Source organism: Scomber japonicus, chromosome 24 (assembly GCF_027409825.1).
Source record: "Scomber japonicus isolate fScoJap1 chromosome 24, fScoJap1.pri, whole genome shotgun sequence".
Taxonomy (NCBI): Eukaryota; Metazoa; Chordata; class Actinopteri; order Scombriformes; family Scombridae; genus Scomber; species Scomber japonicus.
In genome coordinates, this window is record NC_070601.1 from 16,554,342 (window position 1) to 16,573,846 (window position 19,505).

The following is a 19,505-nucleotide window of genomic DNA, read 5'->3' on the forward strand; positions in this document are numbered from 1 at the left end:
TAACATATTTTGGCTGATGTAAACTGTTTCAGTTTTATTGAATATTTTATATTTTTTATTAATAATGTATTGGTCATGTTTCTTTTCTTTTCTTTTTTAATTTTTATCTCTTAAATGCTTCCATCAAGTTTTGTTTTGAAACTCCAGACAGGAAGCGACGCTCAATTATTCGAGTATTCTGCAATGTCAACAAGTTCTCATTTGACGTATCGCGAGATTCGCGACTGACAGTACCGCACTGTTCCGGAAAGTTTGAATATTGTCAGAGCTGAAGATAGACATGAAGCACCTGAACTACTTCACTCAGCGGAATACAGGACAGGTCAGTCACTGCAGCTGCTGTCATTTCACGCCAAACACGACTATGAATTATTCCTGAATTATTACACACCCGCAGCAAAGTGTCAGGTTGAACATTTGTCCGGAACAGCAATGAAAGTGTCTACAAGTCACAACTCAAAGTCTAGCTGGAGCTCCTGCTGTTTGACCCTGTGTTATGTCGTAGTTCGTTCCCCCTTCGAATAATGTTCCCCTGCTGTTAAAATCAAAATGTGTTTGTCATATCACCACATCCGCGGTAAGAGTTAGGTTATGGTTACGGTTAGCTTGTTGAGGGTTAAAGTAAGCTTGGGGTATTATTAAACACATCAGAAGAAGATAACAGGGTTATACACATAGAATGAAGGAGGGGGACACATATCGACAGGGGAACAGACTTCCACATAACACCTATTTATTGAGAGTCTGCCCATTAGACTGTTGCAGAAGTCTGTAGATTATATTAGTGGTGGAAGAGGCTAAACTATTCAGAGTTTTAATTTAATAAAAAGCTAGAAAACATAGTAGTCCTGTGCAAAAATATACTTCCAAAGTAAGGAATGTATATTTGTCATATTAATTGTGCAGCTTTTTATGTTGAAGTTGGTTGACGTGGGTTAATATACTTAATATACAGTTTGAGGTGTAATCTATAACCATGCATGTAAATCTGCAACCAGCAACTGTTTTGATAATCAATTAAACCTCTATCTGTATAACACACTCAGATATTCACTCACATAAACCACATAGACTACACATCCTTTAAAATATGCCTGGATCGACTGTGATACAGATCTTTAGAACTGGCTCTACTTTACCTTTTAATGCATCAGAATGAGCTCGCTGCAGCAAATGAACAAAGCAGTGTTTAATGCAGAGGTGTCAAACTCATTTTCATTCAAGGGCCACATACAGACCAATTTGATCTCATGTGGTCCGGATCATTAAAAAGATGGAGGGAAGGAAGGAAGGAAGGAAATAAGATGGGAAGCAAGGAAAGACAGGCAAAAGGAAGGAGGGAAGAAAGGAAGGAAGGACAGAAGGAAGAATGGGAGGAATGACAGATGGAAGGTAGAAACGGAGGAAGGACAGAAGGAAGAAAGGGAGGAAGGACAGAAGGAAGAAAGGGAGGAAGGACAGAAGAAAGAAAGGGAGGAAGGACAGATGGAAGGAAGGGAGGAAGGACATATGGAAGAAAGGTAGGAAGGACAGAAGAAAGAAAGGGAGGAAGGACAGAAGGAAGAAAGGGAGAAAGGACAGATGGAAGGAAGAACAGAAGGAAGAAAGGGAAGAAGGACAGAAGGAAGAAAGGGAAGAAGGACAGATGGAAGGAAGGGAGGGAGGACAGAAGGAAGAAAGGTAGGAAGGAGAGAAGGAAGAAAGGGAGGAAGGACAGATGGAAGGAAGGACAGAAGGAAGAAAGGGAGGAAGGACAGATGGAAGGAAGGACAGATGGAAGGAAGGTAGGAAGGACAGAAGAAAGAAAGGTAGGAAGGACAGAAGCAAGAAAGGAAAAGAACACAGGAAGGAAAGTGGGCTGGATTGCACCCCTCAACGGGCCGGTTCTGGCCCACGGGCCGCATGTTTGACGTCCCTGGTTTAATGGATCGGTAACGTCTGGCTGATACCTTATCTGCTTATTATATTTTTCACAATTCATAGACCATGTAGAAAAAAATAATACCCCACTGAAAGTTTGATGTCATCCAGCTGCAGTTAATTTAAGAACACCCTCAGTCAGCTGATTCCAGGATGATGCAATATGATGATCTATAAACCACAAATGTAAATATTTGGTGTCTCTGTGCTCATCCAGTGTTCCTGCTCTGACAACATGAAGTCCTGGTGGCTGCTGCTGTCCTCTCTGCTGCTCTTTGGGGTGAGAAGTGTCTCTCTACAGGAGAACAACAAACCCAATTTTGTCCTGATGATGGTGGATGATATGGGAATTGGAGATCTGGGCTGCTATGGCAATAAAACACTGAGGTAAAGACACATTGAGCTACTTCCTGTGGCTCTGTGCTGCTTATATCATTTTACTACTGTACTCATTAATACAAACAACAAATCCTTTTATATAATCCAGTTGCTTTCAAAAACTATTCCTTTTTAATTTCCCTCTTTCCTTTTTCATAAGAAGCTGACAAATAAAGGAAAATATGACCCCCAAAAAACCCCAAACAAAATAAATCTGCTTTATAATGTGACAGTACTACTGAACACACAGACATGATAAACATATTTTTTTTAAATTCAGTTGACTCACTTTATTTGAAGATATCCATTAATATCCATAAATCTGCTTAGACATCATAACAAATAGAACTAGCAATCCTTACAACTTGCTGCAGGTCTTTTCTTTTTTTTTTAAGTATATATATATAGTATACATACACACACACATACATACATATATATACATATACACACATACACATACATACAACAATAAAAATGATAAACTAAATAAAAAGTATCTTAAAGTGCAATTATAACAGATATATACAACAATTAAAAAAAAACTAAATAAAGGATGAAATAACAATGACTCAAGATATATCAGGTTTTTAATAAAAGCAATAATGGCTGGCTGTATGCATTTTTAATATGAAATGTTTTAAATGTATTTTTTGTAACTTTTTTCTTTCTTGCTGTTACTAAAAGCTAAACTAGGGACTGGAAAAGGAAACATAGCAGAACATCAGTATTGTGGAAGTGATACTGTGTTAACTTGCTAACTTTTTTCTTTTTTTTTTTCTAAAGCAGAATTTATTAAGGTTTTTAAACATATTATAAAACAAAACAGGCATGTGGGCATTGAGAAAAGTATTATAAGTTTAGTTATACATTCACAATTTGATCTTTATCTACCTTTTAAGTTTATAGTTTGAATGAATCACAGTTCCTTTTCCCACTCACATTCAGTGTGTTTAGTTAGAATCAGGCTGTGTGTGAATGTGATCTTTGACCTGTGATACATTGTGTTTTTCAGTACTCCTAATATTGACCAGTTAGCACAGGAAGGAGTGAAGCTGACACATCACATCGCTGCAGCCAGCCTCTGCTCTCCCAGCAGAGCAGCATTCCTCACAGGACGATACCCGATACGATCAGGCCAGTTTAATACCAATACAACAAAGTTTTTAATGTTAGTCTGCAGGCAACACTGTCACATTAAACTAATCTGTACTCCTCTGCCTGAGGAGAGACATTCATTTAAATACTGAATTATTAAACATAAAAGGTATTTCCATGAGTCCGGTCATGGCCCTTTGAAGAAGAATGTTGTTTTCTGTTTTCTTTCGCTTTCTTGTGTAACAGGTGTAGCTGGAACTAGCAGACCTGGCGTCTTTATATTTAACGCAGCATCTGGAGGTCTTCCCAGCTCAGAGGTGACTTTCGCAAAGATCGCCAAGCAACAAGGCTATGAGACTGCTCTGATAGGTACGCTGCTGTTATCTTATTATTTCAGATGCAGCATCTTAATGTCTGTCATGTGTTGAAGATTTATAATATATTATTGACTTATCATATGATCCCCCCCCTCCCCCCCCACATTGTTATATTTGATAATATTATCATTATATCAGTGATATACAATAATATCATTAATCGCGATTGTTTCTGAGACAATATATCGTCTAACAAAAGTAGTTATGACAGGTCTAATGACATTTATACACTGAGAAAATAAGTGACATTGCTTTCCATGACATACTGTAGGTTTAATGACTACAGATTAGCTGATATTATGTGCTGTACTTGTTATTTCTTTAAGTTTTCACTCCTTTAATCACACCTGGAGTGAGCTGCTAGTTGGAAATATGCTTTTATGCTTTCTTGGTGCTGGATGTTAAACAGAGTCAAAGTCCTAAAACTTCTGGTTAATGTATGTAGAAATGCGTCTGAAAAGTCAAAAGTCAAAAGTAAAGAATCACGAGGGAAAATGAGTGAAATTCTGCTTTTCTAGTTAGTTTCATATTTTGGTGATGTTACCTCAGCTGGAGGGTGGGCCAAAATGCAGCTTGCGAATGCTGATTGGTCAGACAAACTGGGCTCATGAGGAGGGAAATGTTAAAGAGGTAGGAGCAGCAGGTTTCAGACAGAGCAAGTATGAGATAAATAAGACGTTTTTAACTGTAAATCATGAAAGATATTCCAGTAGAGCAGATACAAGAAGAGTAGATTAAAAATATCAACCTGGAAATGTGCACAATATCCTCCCTTTTTAACATCACAGTTTATGTAAAATCTTCTGGAAACTCAACTGAGAAACCATTTATAGATAAAATAACCAGATTTATTTGAATCCAGACAGATACCTGATTTAAACTAAGTCATGTCCACAACAGTCTAACACATCCAGAGATATATAAAGGAATATGGCAGATTTCTGCTGTCTCACAGTATAAATAATATACTAGTTTGTGGTAATTTACATAACCTTATCATGCAACATGTACACACAGTATAGACTGAAATAAACACGCATTGACTAGATTTTGACACAGAGACCAGATTAGTTCCTTTGTGCAAAGTTACTAAATAATTTATACTAAATTACACTTTCATATTATCATAACTGCTTTAGCTGGACGATATATTGTCAGAAATAATCGCGATAAACAATATTATCCTTTACCATCCAGAGGCAGCAGCCAATCAGAGAGAGATGCTCTGCAGTGCACACTTTTTTATTTCTCTGACTGTTGAAATCTGATGTTTTTTCACATCATAGCATTAAAGCACTAACAGATAAAACCATGTAGCTATTACAAGTTGAGTGTATGTATTCTACTGTCAGTGTGGAGACAGTTTAATCATGGGGAATATCTGCTTCTTTTGTAAACTTTGAAGGTACAACACTGTGTTCAGTAGTAATGGAATAAAAAAAGTTTTTGAGTTTGAGCTCAAGAAACTGATCCGATTTCTTTTTCATTCTTTTGTAAATGTTTTCTCTCCTCCAGGAAAATGGCACTTGGGGCTTAACTGTGAAAGCAGCAACGATCACTGCCACCACCCGAGCATCCACGGCTTCAACTATTTCTTCGGCATCCCTTTAACCAATCTGCGGGACTGCCAGCCGGGCCGCGGCACTGTGTTCATGCTCTATAAATACTTACCATACAGGACGCTGGCTATCATCTTCCTCACTGCAGCTTTACTCCACTACTGCGGCTTCATCACCATCAGCAGACGGCTGATCCTGAGCCTCGCCTGTCTGCTGTTCGCCGTCACATGTTTGACGGCGGGATTCATTCAAGTCATCCCGTATCTTAACTGCGTGCTGATGAGGGATCGCAGAGTCGTGGAGCAGCCGTTCACATCTGAAAACCTGACTCAGAGGATGACTCACGAGGCGGTGGACTTCATAGAAAGGTACATGCAGGCGGGGAAAGTAAGCAAGCAACATGCAAGTAACTTAGAACTGCATTCTACAGGCCTGATAGCGCTCCGGCGCCACGCCGGATTTCTGGGGTACCAACGTGTTTGGGGGAAAAAAAAAAAAAAAAAAAAAAAATCAGCTGTTTAAAAAAATATTTAAAATAAATGGTGCATGTTTCAGAAAAATGAATGTCTGGTTGTTCATGCCCTGTTTAGTCAATGGTTAGGCTACAAATCAATTCCTAGTTACTTTTGAGTATTATAATTGTTATGAAATCAAAGGACATTTATGTATGCATGCTTTTATTTTGAAGTAGGTGGTTTTATTATGAAGGCAGTTATGCAATTTCTCTTCTTTTCCTCACGTTCTCCACTCGACATGTTTACAGCGGTGCAGCAGTCACTGATGATGTAAATTGTGTTCATAGGGAAGTGAAATGAGAGTGTACATGTTACTTTCCTCTTCTGATTATGTTGTTAGCTGCTGGTGTATATTTACACTCTTTGAAAGTCCGTTATTTTAGTTGTTAGCATGATTGCGATTTAGCATCATTTAAGCTAACTCAGTTGTGTGTATGGCTGCTAACTTTCATATTACACCAGTTTACATGTAAATGCTGCATGATTCAGGATTAAAGCAACACTTATGAATATTAGATGATTGATACTGATATAAATGTATTTTTATTTACTGTGAAGTGTTATTCACTGTATTTAATTTACAGCAGTATACAATGATAAATCAGTCCTTTTATTTCTTGTTATAATTTCAGAAACTGCTCTGTACCCAGAATACATCAATGTACCCGCACAGTTCTACAGTAAACAATATCAGGGCAAATTCTACTGATGTCCTGCGTGCTTTCTGACCGAAGCCCTGCAGTGGTCAATTAGGCAAACATCAGCATCAGAGGTCGCATTCCTCAACAATAATGACTGACCTTTGCTGGTATGGCTGTAGTATCCGTAGTCTCAGTATGCTATACAAGCAATACGGATCCCACTTGACAATTATGCTAATCAGGGCATATACCGTGGCTTAGGCTCCTCCCAGGGAAAAAAGGATTTTTTTATACTATCACCCCTGATTCTATCAAAAGGCCACCAGGGGGCGACCATCTCTATACAAGTCAATGGAGAACTCACCAACTTCTCACTTGATTTCTAACCTCAGTAAACGAAAAATTGAAGCACTTTAGAGAGAATGTATTGTAAAGAAAGCAAATCAGCAACAGCAGTTTCTCTAAAAGCTGCAGTCTTTGATCTGTAATGTCACTTTGAAGGACACTGTATTTATTCTCATGCTGGTAATATAATAAGTATTTTTTTTGTATCTGCAGGAACTCAGCGAGGCCTTTCCTGCTGTTTTTCTCCTTCCTGCAGGTGCACACAGCCATGTTTGCTTCAGAGCCGTTCAGAGGAACAAGCCGACACGGTATCTATGGAGACGCTGTCCATGAGGTGGATTGGAGTGTAGGTAAGACTTATTTTAAAAGTAAGAAATTGTTTCAGTATAAATGTAAAAATAAGCTAAATGTAAGAATAAGTTTAAAGCTCTCTTCCATTGTTGTGTAATTAACGGACTGTTTTACCTCCCATATTAAATTGTAGAATGATTCCAGTGACTAATAACTCCTTCAGTGTATATACTGTACTGTATTATTATAATGTTTTAAGACAGAGTTGAATATAAATATGAACTCACCCTTTAAACTCAAACTTCAGTTCCAATGTGCTTTGTTATATTGTGTGTGTTCTCAGGTCAGATCATCCAGACTCTGGACAGGCTCCACCTGGCAGAGAACACTCTGGTCTACCTGACTTCAGACCAGGGGGCTCACCTGGAGGAGATCTCTGCCAGAGGGGAAGTCCACAGAGGATGGAACGGAATATATAAAGGTAAAGATGCTTTTCCATCTCTAACTGTGCATCAGTGACAGACAGCAGATATACAGTATGTCATGTGATCTGAGATAATGAATTATATACCTGTCATTTTTGTAAAATGATTGGGCCTTGAAATACACAAAACTATATCAATTCTTTATTTAGTCCCATGAAACCTCATCAAGTAAACTTCTGACAAGAATTACTGACTTATTGAAGAGATTAGGCAGGAATTTCTTTTCTTAAATGTGCTATTTTATTTTGATTTGTTTAACTCAGCGTTTTAGTAATTCATGCTTTAACATCACTTGTTATTATTACTATATTAATTCCTCTTTATGTAATATTCTGCTATTTAATATTTATCTTTCTTTTATCAGTTTGTAGCTTGTGTTTGAAAAATATGATATAAATGAAGCTAAAGGCAAGGCAGCTTTATTTATAGCACATTTCATACACAATGGCAACTCAATGTGCTTTACATAAAACATTTAACTGTAAGAACTGGAAACGAAAAAACATAAACATGCAATTTGAGAAATAAAAATAAAACCCAAACATTAAAAAATACAACAAACAAAAATAGAAAGAATATAGAGCATTAAATATAAGCTTGCTTTAAAATCATTAAAAGGACATAGAGTGCTAAAAGAGAAACATACTTTATGAAGTGTCAGTTGCTATACTTTCAATTAACTGATTCCAATCAAAACCAATAGAATATTTTACAGAGCAAAGCAGGTCAGCTGCACATGTCTAAAGTCAAGCATAAACAAAAGAGTATGAATGCATGAATATAAATGCGTTCAAGGAATTTCCTCTACAAACTGAAACTAAGTCACTGTTTCAGAACTTTCCAGGAAATGACACCAAACAGCAGGACTGGTTTGTCCCTCAACAGACAGCAGCAGCAGCAGACTCTTGTCAGTGTTTTAAGGCTGACTTCTAGACAAAGGTTTCACAGTGTGGACTCAGATTTGATGTAATCCTGCAGTCTGGACTCCACAGAGCTGATTCAGAGAGCAGTAAGAGCCGTGCAAGTCGGCCACCGTCTGCTATGCTCTTTTATCTCTGCGTGTGGCCGCTCTTAAATACCACTTGTTCCTTCACTTCCAGCATTTGCTGTGTCTAGACTAGAACACAGCTGAGTTATGGTATCCTTGTGTTGTCTTTCTTTTGAGCAGCAGGGAAGTCCACAAATTGGGAAGGAGGAATCCGAGTCCCAGGAATTCTGCGTTGGCCTGGTAAAATCCCAGATGGCAGGCAGGTGGACGAACCCACCAGCAACATGGACCTGTTTCCTACAGTGGTGCGGCTGAGCGGAGCCACAGTCCCAAAGGACAGGTGAGGCTGCTTCCACATGTCAGTCAAAAGCACAGCCTGGAAATCTAGGTCACATTTTAAAGAAGAGAGAGTCAGAATGTGTGAGTGAGCTGGAAACATGTTTGGGTATTAAGGTAATCCAGTCTTTGATCAGCAGCCATTGTGATTCACAGTAATAAGCAGCTGAATGTGTTAGATGATTAACTGTTGAATTGCTTGTCCTCTTGTCTGCAGGGAGATAGACGGTCATGACATCATGGATTTGCTTCAGGGGAGAGTTGAAAGGTCCAAGCACGAGTTTCTGTTCCATTACTGCAACGCCTACTTAAACGCAGTCAGGTGGCACCCCCAAAACAGTAAGTCACTATTTTATCTGTAGATAGCTCTCACAACATCTAGTGAATGAGCTGTGCATATACACACATATATCTAATCATATAATCTGGTTATTTTATCTATAAATGGTTTCTCAGTTGAGTTTCCAGAAGATTTTTACATAAGCTGTGATTTTAAAAAGGGAGGATATTGTGTACATATCCAGGTTGATATTTTAATAATATTGTTTATCGCGATTATTTCTGAGACAATATATCGTCCAACCAAAGTAGTTATCATGACAGGTCTACTTTTGGGTTCCTTTTATTTTAACCCTCCTGTTGTCCTCGAGTCAAGGAAGGAAGGGAGGAAGAAGGAAGGGAGGGGAGGGAGGAAAGAAGGAAGGGAAAGGAAAGAAAAGGAAAGGAGGAACAGTCAAAACAGATGGGATCAATTTGACCCGGGAGGACGACATGAAGGTTTATCAACATCATTTTTCCAAAAAAGTTGATGTTTAGGAATGTGCTGTCACACATGATATACTACAGTCCTATTAATATAATAGAGCAGGTATCGTTCCATCAATACAATAACATAGTCATGTTAAACTCAGATTGATTGACACATGTTCAGTGTGTTGAATGTTCTCTGTGCTCTCATACAAGCTTATTTTGTGACATCATAACTAGACTGGAGCCAATCATAGATTCTGGAGGATGCAGTTATAAGAATGTCATTGAACAAGATGATTGAACTTTTTTAGTGGGAAAACTACAGCATGTCACACAGATGATGTATTTTTGTTGACGTTGTTGGAATGAATTCATGTTGTTGAATTTGTTTGTAAATGCCTCTTTTTTTACTCGTACCTACATACAGTACCTGCTTCTTTAAAATTCCCTTTTAAGTTTTCCAAACAACAGCTTCTGCCGTTGATATGATGATATATGAGGTGACAGCACTACAATAACTGAGATTTAATGTATATTTGTGCAGGCAACGCAGTGTGGAAAGCTTTTTACTTCACACCAAACTTCTACCCGGAGAACGAGACTTCCTGCCTCCACACACATGTCTGCTTCTGCACGTCGGATCATGTGACTTACCACAATCCTCCGCTGCTCTTTGACCTGTCTAGGGACCCAACAGAGAGCACGCCGCTGACTCCTGACACTCAACCTGACTTTGACTCTATCCTAGCAGTGATGGAGGAGGCTGCACAGAGGCATCAGAGCTCGGTGCAGCCTGTAGAGAGTCAGATCTCTGCGTGGAACCTGATGTGGAAGCCGTGGCTGCAGCCATGCTGCTCCACACTCAGCCAGCTGTGTCAGTGCCAGCAGGACCTGCTCTCTGATTCATACTGACTGAATCTGAGCTGTATCTGCACTCCAATCCTGACTCTACCAGGCAGTCCATCTGCAGCTTCACTGGTACTTTCCCAACTCTATCTATAAAATAGGAGGAGACACTGGTTGTTATAGCAACGAGTCATTTGCACATGAAATAATGAAATAGGCAGAAAAACTGTGGTCCGTCAAATTCAGATAAGCTTAATTGACAATGAAAGATGATTTAAGTGTTTCTTATGAATGGAACTTTGCATCCGTTCTGTCCAAACAGCACATAACACAGATTGTTTTAAAGAAGCCAAATTAAGTTCAACATTTTAGGAAATATAATTATTGGTGCTTTCCAAGAATGAGATGAAAAGATAAATCTCATAACATTGTGTCCCACTGAAATGTAATAGGATTTGTATCTGCTACTGCAAACACAATTAGAAACCAAAAGGGAAAGATTTTATATTTTAATATTTTTTGGTTTAATGATGAAGCACCTTAGTTTTATAATATAATAATTGAACTGAATGTCAGGTGTGTATTTGTCCAATTACTCCTCAAATCTTTGGGCACAGATGAAGCCTGGTTTTTTAATCCTTCTTTTAAGAGTGTGAGTTTACTTTTCTTTTTAATCAATATAGTGTGTGCATATACACACTCTCTCTCACACACACACACTCACACAAAGTAAGACTGAATGCTCCTGAAAATGTGAAATGGTGTAACCACAAAAGAATGATAAATATTAAATATTTGATCAGCTACAGTGTATTTAAGGGGACTTATAATAATATATAATGACTTCATTTAAAACATGTAAATGTTTCCTGATCTCCATGATTCTCCAGATTAAATGTAATATTTAGAACAAATTGTATTCCATTAGCTTTATTTAATATAAAAGTTATATTGTAAGATCATGCCAAACTAATTGATATGGTGTTTTATTGACTATTTACTGATTTTAAGTTGAATTTTTATGGTTACACCACTTAGACATTTGTGCCATGTGTGCATGTTATTGATACATTTATTTTCACATTTTCACCCCTTTAAATTTGACTGAACCACATGGACACAAAAAAAAACCCTTATTGACCTGTGTGTGTGTGTGTGTGTGTGTGTATATAATTTTGGTAGAGGCTTTTCTCACTGCACAGGTAAATACAATTCAAACTCAATAACACAGTTTTGTGATGAAGTGATATGTTGTGTAAGAAAAGGGAATATTTGCTATGTAGCAATAGTCATAACAAAATAAATAACACACTGCTGTAAAAAAAGAAAGAAAAAAAGAAGCATCCGTCCATGCAGTTCATCCTGTACATTACATATTACACAATGCAAAACATAATAAAGATCTAATGTGTTTTGCAGGTTTTAGTCTACATCAGGGGTGTCAAACATGCGGCCCGCGGGCCAGAACCGGCTCACTGAGGGAAGCAATCTGGCCCACTTTCCTTCCTGTGTTCTTCTCCTTCCTTCCATCTGTCCTTCCTACCTTCCTTCTTTCCTTCTGTTCTTGCTTCCTTTCTTCCTTCCTTCTGTCTGTCTGTCCGTCCTTCCTTCACTGTCCGTCTTTCCTTCCTTCCTTCCCTTCTTATTTCCTTCTTTCACTCCATCTTTTTACTGATCCGGCCCACATGAGATCAAATTGGTCTGTATGTGGCCTTTGAATGAAAATGAGTCTACATCATTTAAAGGAAGCAGAGGTTTGTTGTTATGTGGAGCTATTTGTTTCCATCATCAGTGAAGGCAGTTCTCATACCTCCATGGATACATCTTTCTCTCATCACACTGTGGCTTAGCAGGAATATCTACACTACAATAATACGGTTAGAGGCCGCAATCACACTCTCCCAAAACCAGTTTAGACATGGGCAGAAGCACAACATGGAAATGTTTGTGACTGGCATACACACACACAACTCTGTTCATCTGTTCATCCTCTACAAACGCACCGCAGCGTTTTTCTCACACTGTCGAGATGCAGCGACTGTGTCAAGTACACTTCACACAGTCGCTGCACTTCACAAATGTTCACTTCCAACCTCTGCTTGCTTTTTTTAAAATTCCAGTGGATTTGAACATGCTTATCAGAGTGCTAACACATTGCAGGTGTGTGTGTGTGTGTGTGTGTGTGTGTGCGTCTGCAGTACTGTACGGTGGAATAATTGCACTAACAAATGGGGGCTCCTTTAGCTTTGGCTTGTTTCCAGACAGCAGCACCGTTCAACTGTTTCATTACTGTGAGAAGAATTTTTCCAACAAGTGAAGCTGAGACATAAAGTATATATTAAAAAAACAAGCTGGGGAATTTCTCGCCCCGGGTACAAACGGTAATTTAAGGGAATCCTTAATTGAGCCTCATTACTAGGACCAGCAGGTGGGCTTACATAATACCAGTGGGGAATTACTGGTGAGTACATCTGTTTGTGTGTGTGTGTGCTTGTGTACTATTTTAAATGTTATTTCTTTTTATATGGTGAATATAAATATAACTTGTTTTTTTCTATAACTTTTTTTAAATGTTAAGCCACTTAAAGAGCAACTTCTCAACCCTCTGCTGCATACATTATTCTACCATCATGGGAAAAAATGTTAGTGTTTTATCACCTAAAATAAACTTAAATGAACCTTTTTTTTTTCTCACATATATCTTTTGGGAGTTAGGTTGGGACATTCAGATTTCTTGCAACATGATCACACATTTCCTAAATGGAGTTAATTATTTTTGGTCACTACTTTTGATTCGGAAGGACGACTGTGGATTTAGTCCTCCATCACTTCCATTGTAAGTGCATTATGAAAAGATCTTCTAATGGTCAGTATGAACAATCACTACACCAAGAAAAACTGGTTTCACTGTTCATTTGGGCTCCTGAATATTTTTTAGGATAACCTGAAAAATTGTGAACCTGTCCTTTAATTGACAACTTGAATACCTCTGATTTTGAACATCAAGGGCCCTATTTTAACAATCTATAGCGCATGGCGTGAAGCGCGTGACGCAGTTGCCTTTTGGACGTATCCAAATCCACTTTTGCTATTTTAACGGCGGGAAAATGGTGTAAAAGGGTTGGACTTAAAGGTATAGTAAGCGATGTGGGGGAAAACGAGGAGAAAAGATTTTGATATTTTAGTGAAAACCAAAAGAACCCCCCCGCCCACCCCTTTGTGCTCCACCCACAAAGTTCATGGATGTGCATTGTCATGGTAACGGACGTAAGCACTGCTCAAGCTGTGGTTACGCTGCTAACGTTAGCTGCGAAGCTAACGTGCAGAGCATCAAACAGCTGTAATAATATGAAGGTAGATTTGTGTCTTTATTATTCAATCAAAAAAAAAGTTAATTCAATCAAAAAAAACATTCTTAATCAAAAAAAAATCACTTCAATCAAAAAAAAACATTTTCAATCAAAGAAAAAAGTGTTTGAATGCAAAAAAATATTTGAGACCCAAAAAATTGCATTTGAACACTTTTTTTCTTTGAAGTGATTTTTTTTTTTAATTGAAAATATTTTCTTTGATTGAATTAACCTTTTTTGTGTTTGGGCCTTATTATGGGTAGGACATTTGTCTTTATTATTCAATCCCCAAAAATATCACTTCAATTAAAAAAAAAAAAAATCAATTAAACAAAAATGCAAAAATGAAACTGATTTTTTTTTTTTTTTAAATCATTTGAACACTTTTTTTCTTTGATTGAATTTTTTTTTTTTTTTTCAATTGAAGTGAAAATAGTTTTGGAGTCCTTTTTTCTTTGATTGAATCATTTTGACACAAACGTCCAGCAGTGGAGGGATGCTTCCCCATTGGTCAGACATGTTTGAGTGACAAGACTGTCCACACTAATGACGTTTGAGTAGCAATCTCTTCCTACAACAAGCAAGTCACCATTTGAATTGTCCGGCGGCGGATTAGTCGGTGTGCCAAGGGGAGTTTACGTGTATTTAGACGATCCCCACCGAGGGAGGACCTAATTAGGACCTAATTTTCTGTGTACAACATCTTAATTTTTCAACAAATTAAACAAAAATTGTTGGCACTCTTATCTCTTGCACATTTTTTGTTTATCGGTAACTTTGTCTGAGTTACCGGTTCCGGCAAACCGAGCGGGCAGCTATGCTCGGGGTCCGACATGTAGACGTCATTGCAGTTATTGTCCAATGACACGGCTCGAAATTTCCAGGGGTTTCACTTTTTTTCCTTTGTTTGCCGGTTGGTTACCATGGATCTGCTGCTGTCAAGTTACCGGCATCGGAGTACAGTATACATACATGTATATATATATATATATATATATATATATATATATATATATATATATATATATATATATATATGTATTTATTTATTATGTGTGTGCATTTATTAATTGTCCTTTTAAATAAGTTAACTGTGAACCTCAAACTTCAGGAACCTGCTGCTATTCCAGCTAACTGTGGCTACCACAGAGACTGCTACAGCCACTTCACCTATGTCACAAACATACTGTAAAACAAGCCCAGAGAAGATTTTAAAAGGCACCTTTATTTCACAAAGAGGCAAGGTGTCCAATAAGAAAAGAATAGTCATGTCAATGTGAATCTTGAACTTCAGCTGTGAATCTGTGAAGAAAAATACTAGAAATTAGCATGAAAACAATGACATTATGCACATTACATTTGAGAACCAAACTTTGTCTTTAACTCGTATGACATAAGTTTGTTACACTGTTTCTTAGAATTATGTGGGGGACAAAAAAGAACAACAGATATAAAAAAACCCCCAGATATAACAACTTTCTCGCTGGATGTTCCTGGTGTTCCCCCTCCGCCCTGGGTGGAAGACAAATGTGATGCCCTTGTGGGTCTTCATGCATTCTCTGGATGTGACACTGTGAGTGCTATACATGGGGTTGGGAAAACTGAAGCTTATAAAAAGCTCATTCAGAGACAATACCTCACCCTGTTTAGAGAACTAGGAACAGGTTTCTCTCCATCCCCAAAGTTCTGCAAGGTAGTGGAGGCTTTCACATGTGACCTGTATGATCAGGAGTGTATAGATGTTACCAAGGCAAGAGTTAAGCTGTTCAAGTCAGGAAAGTGCTCTGAGAGAGACTTGCCTCCAAACAAAGACTGCTTGCACAAGCACATCCAGCGTGCTAACTATCAGGGTGCAGTCCACAGAAGGAGCCTTGAGTGTAGGCCTGATATTCCTGCCCCTGTATGTCATGGCTGGAAGATGGCAGGAGATTTCTTAGAAGTGGACTGGATGACACTTCCCCCAGCTCCAGAGGCAATCCTTGAACTAGTGCACTGCTCTTATAAAAAAAAAAAAAAACTGTGTTAAGGGGAGATTCACCTGCAAAATACATGAGCTGTCATGTACAAACCTGTGCCAATCATAGACTGTAAAAAGAATGGACATAGCACCTGTGACGTCACCCATTGGTTTGGGGGAGTCTGTTTTGTGCCTCTACTATGGGCATGTGGACTGCGCCATCTTGGATTTTAGTGGGCGTGTAATTTCCATATTTGGAGGAGAGGCGATAACTCTACGGGTCAGCCGGCCGAGATCCCGCCCACTGAACTCGAATTAACCGCGCCGCACTGAGTTAGCCTAAGGCTAATCAGCTAGGCTAGGCTAACAAGCAGCTACTGGCAGCAGCTTCCAGCACAGCCACCTGACAGCGACCGACTCGACCGCAGGTAACGTTAAGTTCCTTATAAAAAATATATAACGCTGCAGCACTTGAAATAATGATTAATGTTTTATTGAGATTATACTACATAAGAAATAAAGTTAAATAAGTCCGCTGGGGACCAAAACTCATCTTAACCCTCAGATCCTGTTAATAATGACTAACGTCCTCCTGTTAGGGACATTTTTTGTACCTTGTTTTCAAACACACACCATGTATTATAGGTATTACAATATATATTTTTGTTGCTTAGGGTTAGGTGTCTTCTAATGAATGATGTGTAATTTTATCAATATAATATATATATAATTTAACCCTTTCATGGCCTGTTTTAGTGAGGGACCGCTAATATCCGTCATAAAAAATGTTGAAAAACTGCAATAAAATAAAAAAAAATGTTTCCTCCAACTATTATGAGAACAGTCGTATGTCTGCCTTTGAACAAGGCCAACATTGATTTGTTTGCTTATAGTTTGCTGGAGCATTTTTTCAATTTTATATGGCCATGTACCGTACACTTTTTTGTGACATGTCGGCTGAAAGGCATGATCACGTGACTTTCTGTGTAAAAAACATGACATCATAATACATATATGGCTAGAGAAGTGTCATGGATTGCCTCTGCCAGCCTGGTAACTACACTTGATTGGCCCTAATCACCTTCACCTGTCCCACTCTGCTCTGTCTCCCCTAGCCTCGTTAACTCTCCAGCTGCACTGCATTTGCCAGTAACCATGCTCTGCATTTAAGGTCCTGTGTTGCAGTCATTTCTTGTCAGATCGTCTGCAAGCTCACCTGTGTTACCACCCTGCCCTGTTCTCCTATCCCGGAAACCCGACCTGCCTTTGTCGTCGACTCTGAAACTCTGGTCACCCCTGGTAACCCTTGGACGCCCAGAACTCTGAACACTTCTCCTTCCCACTCCCCTTTCCCTAAATTCAATAAATACCCTTCTGGGTTCGAACACACTTGGTTCCTCCGTCTCGTACTTGACAAGAAGAGTTAAAAGACCATCATACTTTTTACTAGACCTCAATTGACCAAGGGAAAGTGGTCTAATCTGATATTTTAAATCGGAGTTTTGAAAAAAGCGACAAATCTCGCAGCCGTCTCCCTCACGTATTTTACCCGAGTGGCGACGCACCATTCTCAGGGAGCGCTCTGGGAGTGTCCACTTCTGGGACTGGTTCTCATTTTACAGATTTTTTTTTTTTTTTACGGCAAATTTTGATAAAATGTTAAATCCAGTATCATCAGCCCGATGAAATCCCTCAGCTCGACCCCCCCCCCCAGCGCGCCCAGTTGCGGCTCCGGGGGCGTTGAGTCTCTTGGGGGCAGCGCGAGTAGCTTTAGCTACCCCGGGAACCGCGATAAACAGAATTATAAGGTGCAGACAGGAGATCAATTAGGAGCATGATGTACCTTGCAAAAGCCACCTCTCTGTAACCTATGAACATTATAGCATGATCACAGCCAAATGAAAAATCTGATGGTCCATAAAATGTGCCAACAGGATCTGAGGGTTAAAGGTAGGGTTGGTAATCCTGTTCAGAAACACTTTTTGTTATACTGGGAGAAATGGTCCTTCTATTATGAAAGGTATTAATACATTATGGCTTTAGAAAAAGGAACGGAAAAAATCAGAGCTCTGTAGCGGCCACAGGACTGATAAAACCCCGACCAATCCGAGCCGTTCGGTGCGAACAGAAAAAACCAATCAGGTGGCTTCATGTCTAGTTTTGCTTCCGCATACAGTCTACGCCCCGCCCCCCTCTCTCCCTGCCTACTGCGCGCGTGCACAGTCTTCACCTGTCGCTGTTGCCAGAAAAACCAGCACACCCTCTCCCCACTCTGCAGAACTACCGAATACGGATGTAATATTTATTTAAGAGCAATGGCTGAGAAAATACCACTTGCACGTCTACTTGTAACGGCTCGTCCAGAGAAAAGGGGAAGAAAGAGAGGCCGGAGGAGGAAAGGACTGCTAATAAAAAGGCTCTGGATAAAGCAAGAGGTCAAACAAGAATCAACATCGGAGTAGCATTTGAGCGGTGGAGACAACTGAGGGATCTGAAGGGCCTGAACAGTGATGCCGAGGTTGCTCTCTTTCTGTTGGACAGGTAATGATTTGTTTTGCTTCGGGGAGGATTTGTTATATATATATGTAAGTTATGCTAACGTAGCTACTTTTGTAGCTTGTATTAGCGTAATGCTAATATTAGCTTTGCTGTGTGTTTAAAACGGGTCGGTGACCCTAGTATTGAATAGATTAGTATATTATTTTGAAAGATATTAATCAACACTAGTCGTCAGTATCTGCATTATTATTGTGATAAAAAGACCTACGTATATTGGCTTTTACACGTTACAACTGTGGTGATGTAGCTCATTTATGTTTTCATAGCCATGAGAAGGACCGATCAACTTCGACACCGTCTAAACACGGATTGATGAGACCTACTCTCCCTCCAGTTCAACTATTGTTTCTGAGTCTCTGTCCGACCGGTGAGTTCAACTTGCTGCTGCTATGAATATGTCTTTGGTGGGATATAAATATCTGTCTTTCATATCTAGCTTTTTCTGTTTTATGTGCCTCAAAGTGCTATTTGAGGTACTTCAGAAAACAGCATTATTGCACATACAATATGTGTTATCAGTGATATCTGCCATATCATTATACAGACATTGAGTAAATGTTAGTGATGGCCTGAGGATAAAACCTGTCCTTCACCTTAGGAGGTCCAGCACTTCACACTGAGTTGTTAACAACAACAACCATCAACACTAAAATAAAACACAGCTACCATAAGTTGTACCTCTAACTCTGCGTGGTGTTGGTGGAGTAATTGATCATGCTACAAGCTTGTCTATGGACTATACTCTGGTAGATGCTATGCAGAGAGGATAGAAACAAACTGAGGATCTTCTCAACAGTTTATATCAATCTTTATGCTCCTTTGGTCCAACTGCCAAACCCAAGACTTCTATTTCTACATATAAAAAGTTCTGTGTTTTGTCCTCTATGAATGAAGGGTAAATGTATGTTGACAGTATTTTCTAATTTTGTAATCTTCACAGAGATGATGACGTGATGAGATGATGTTAATTCTTCAACTGGTTTGGGCAGACATCTGTCCCTCCCCCAGCCCAGCCATTACTGCAGCTACCCCCCTCGTTGACACCTCTAGTATGCTACCCCCACTAAGCTCAAAAGCATACAGCTTTTGCAGACCCAACTCAGCAGAGGC

General features: G+C 39.0%; 1 protein-coding gene and 1 long non-coding RNA gene across 2 annotated transcripts; both read left to right on the top strand.

Annotated features, from left to right (window-relative positions):
• Positions 1 to 222: 222 nt before the first annotated feature.
• Positions 223 to 11,112, top strand: sts (steroid sulfatase (microsomal), isozyme S). The gene is made up of 10 exons (XM_053314335.1): positions 223 to 322; positions 2,138 to 2,307; positions 3,314 to 3,435; positions 3,643 to 3,765; positions 5,289 to 5,700; positions 7,047 to 7,183; positions 7,468 to 7,605; positions 8,778 to 8,937; positions 9,151 to 9,272; positions 10,228 to 11,112. The coding sequence occupies exons 1-10, from the start codon at positions 281 to 283 to the stop codon at positions 10,593 to 10,595; spliced, it is 1,794 nt and encodes a 597-aa protein (XP_053170310.1). The 5' UTR covers positions 223 to 280; the 3' UTR covers positions 10,596 to 11,112.
• Positions 11,113 to 18,236: 7,124 nt separating this feature from the next.
• LOC128354087 (uncharacterized) lies at positions 18,237 to 19,505 on the top strand. The gene is made up of 3 exons (XR_008320949.1): positions 18,237 to 18,377; positions 18,662 to 18,762; positions 19,336 to 19,505. It is a non-coding gene; the product is annotated as an uncharacterized LOC128354087 (long non-coding RNA).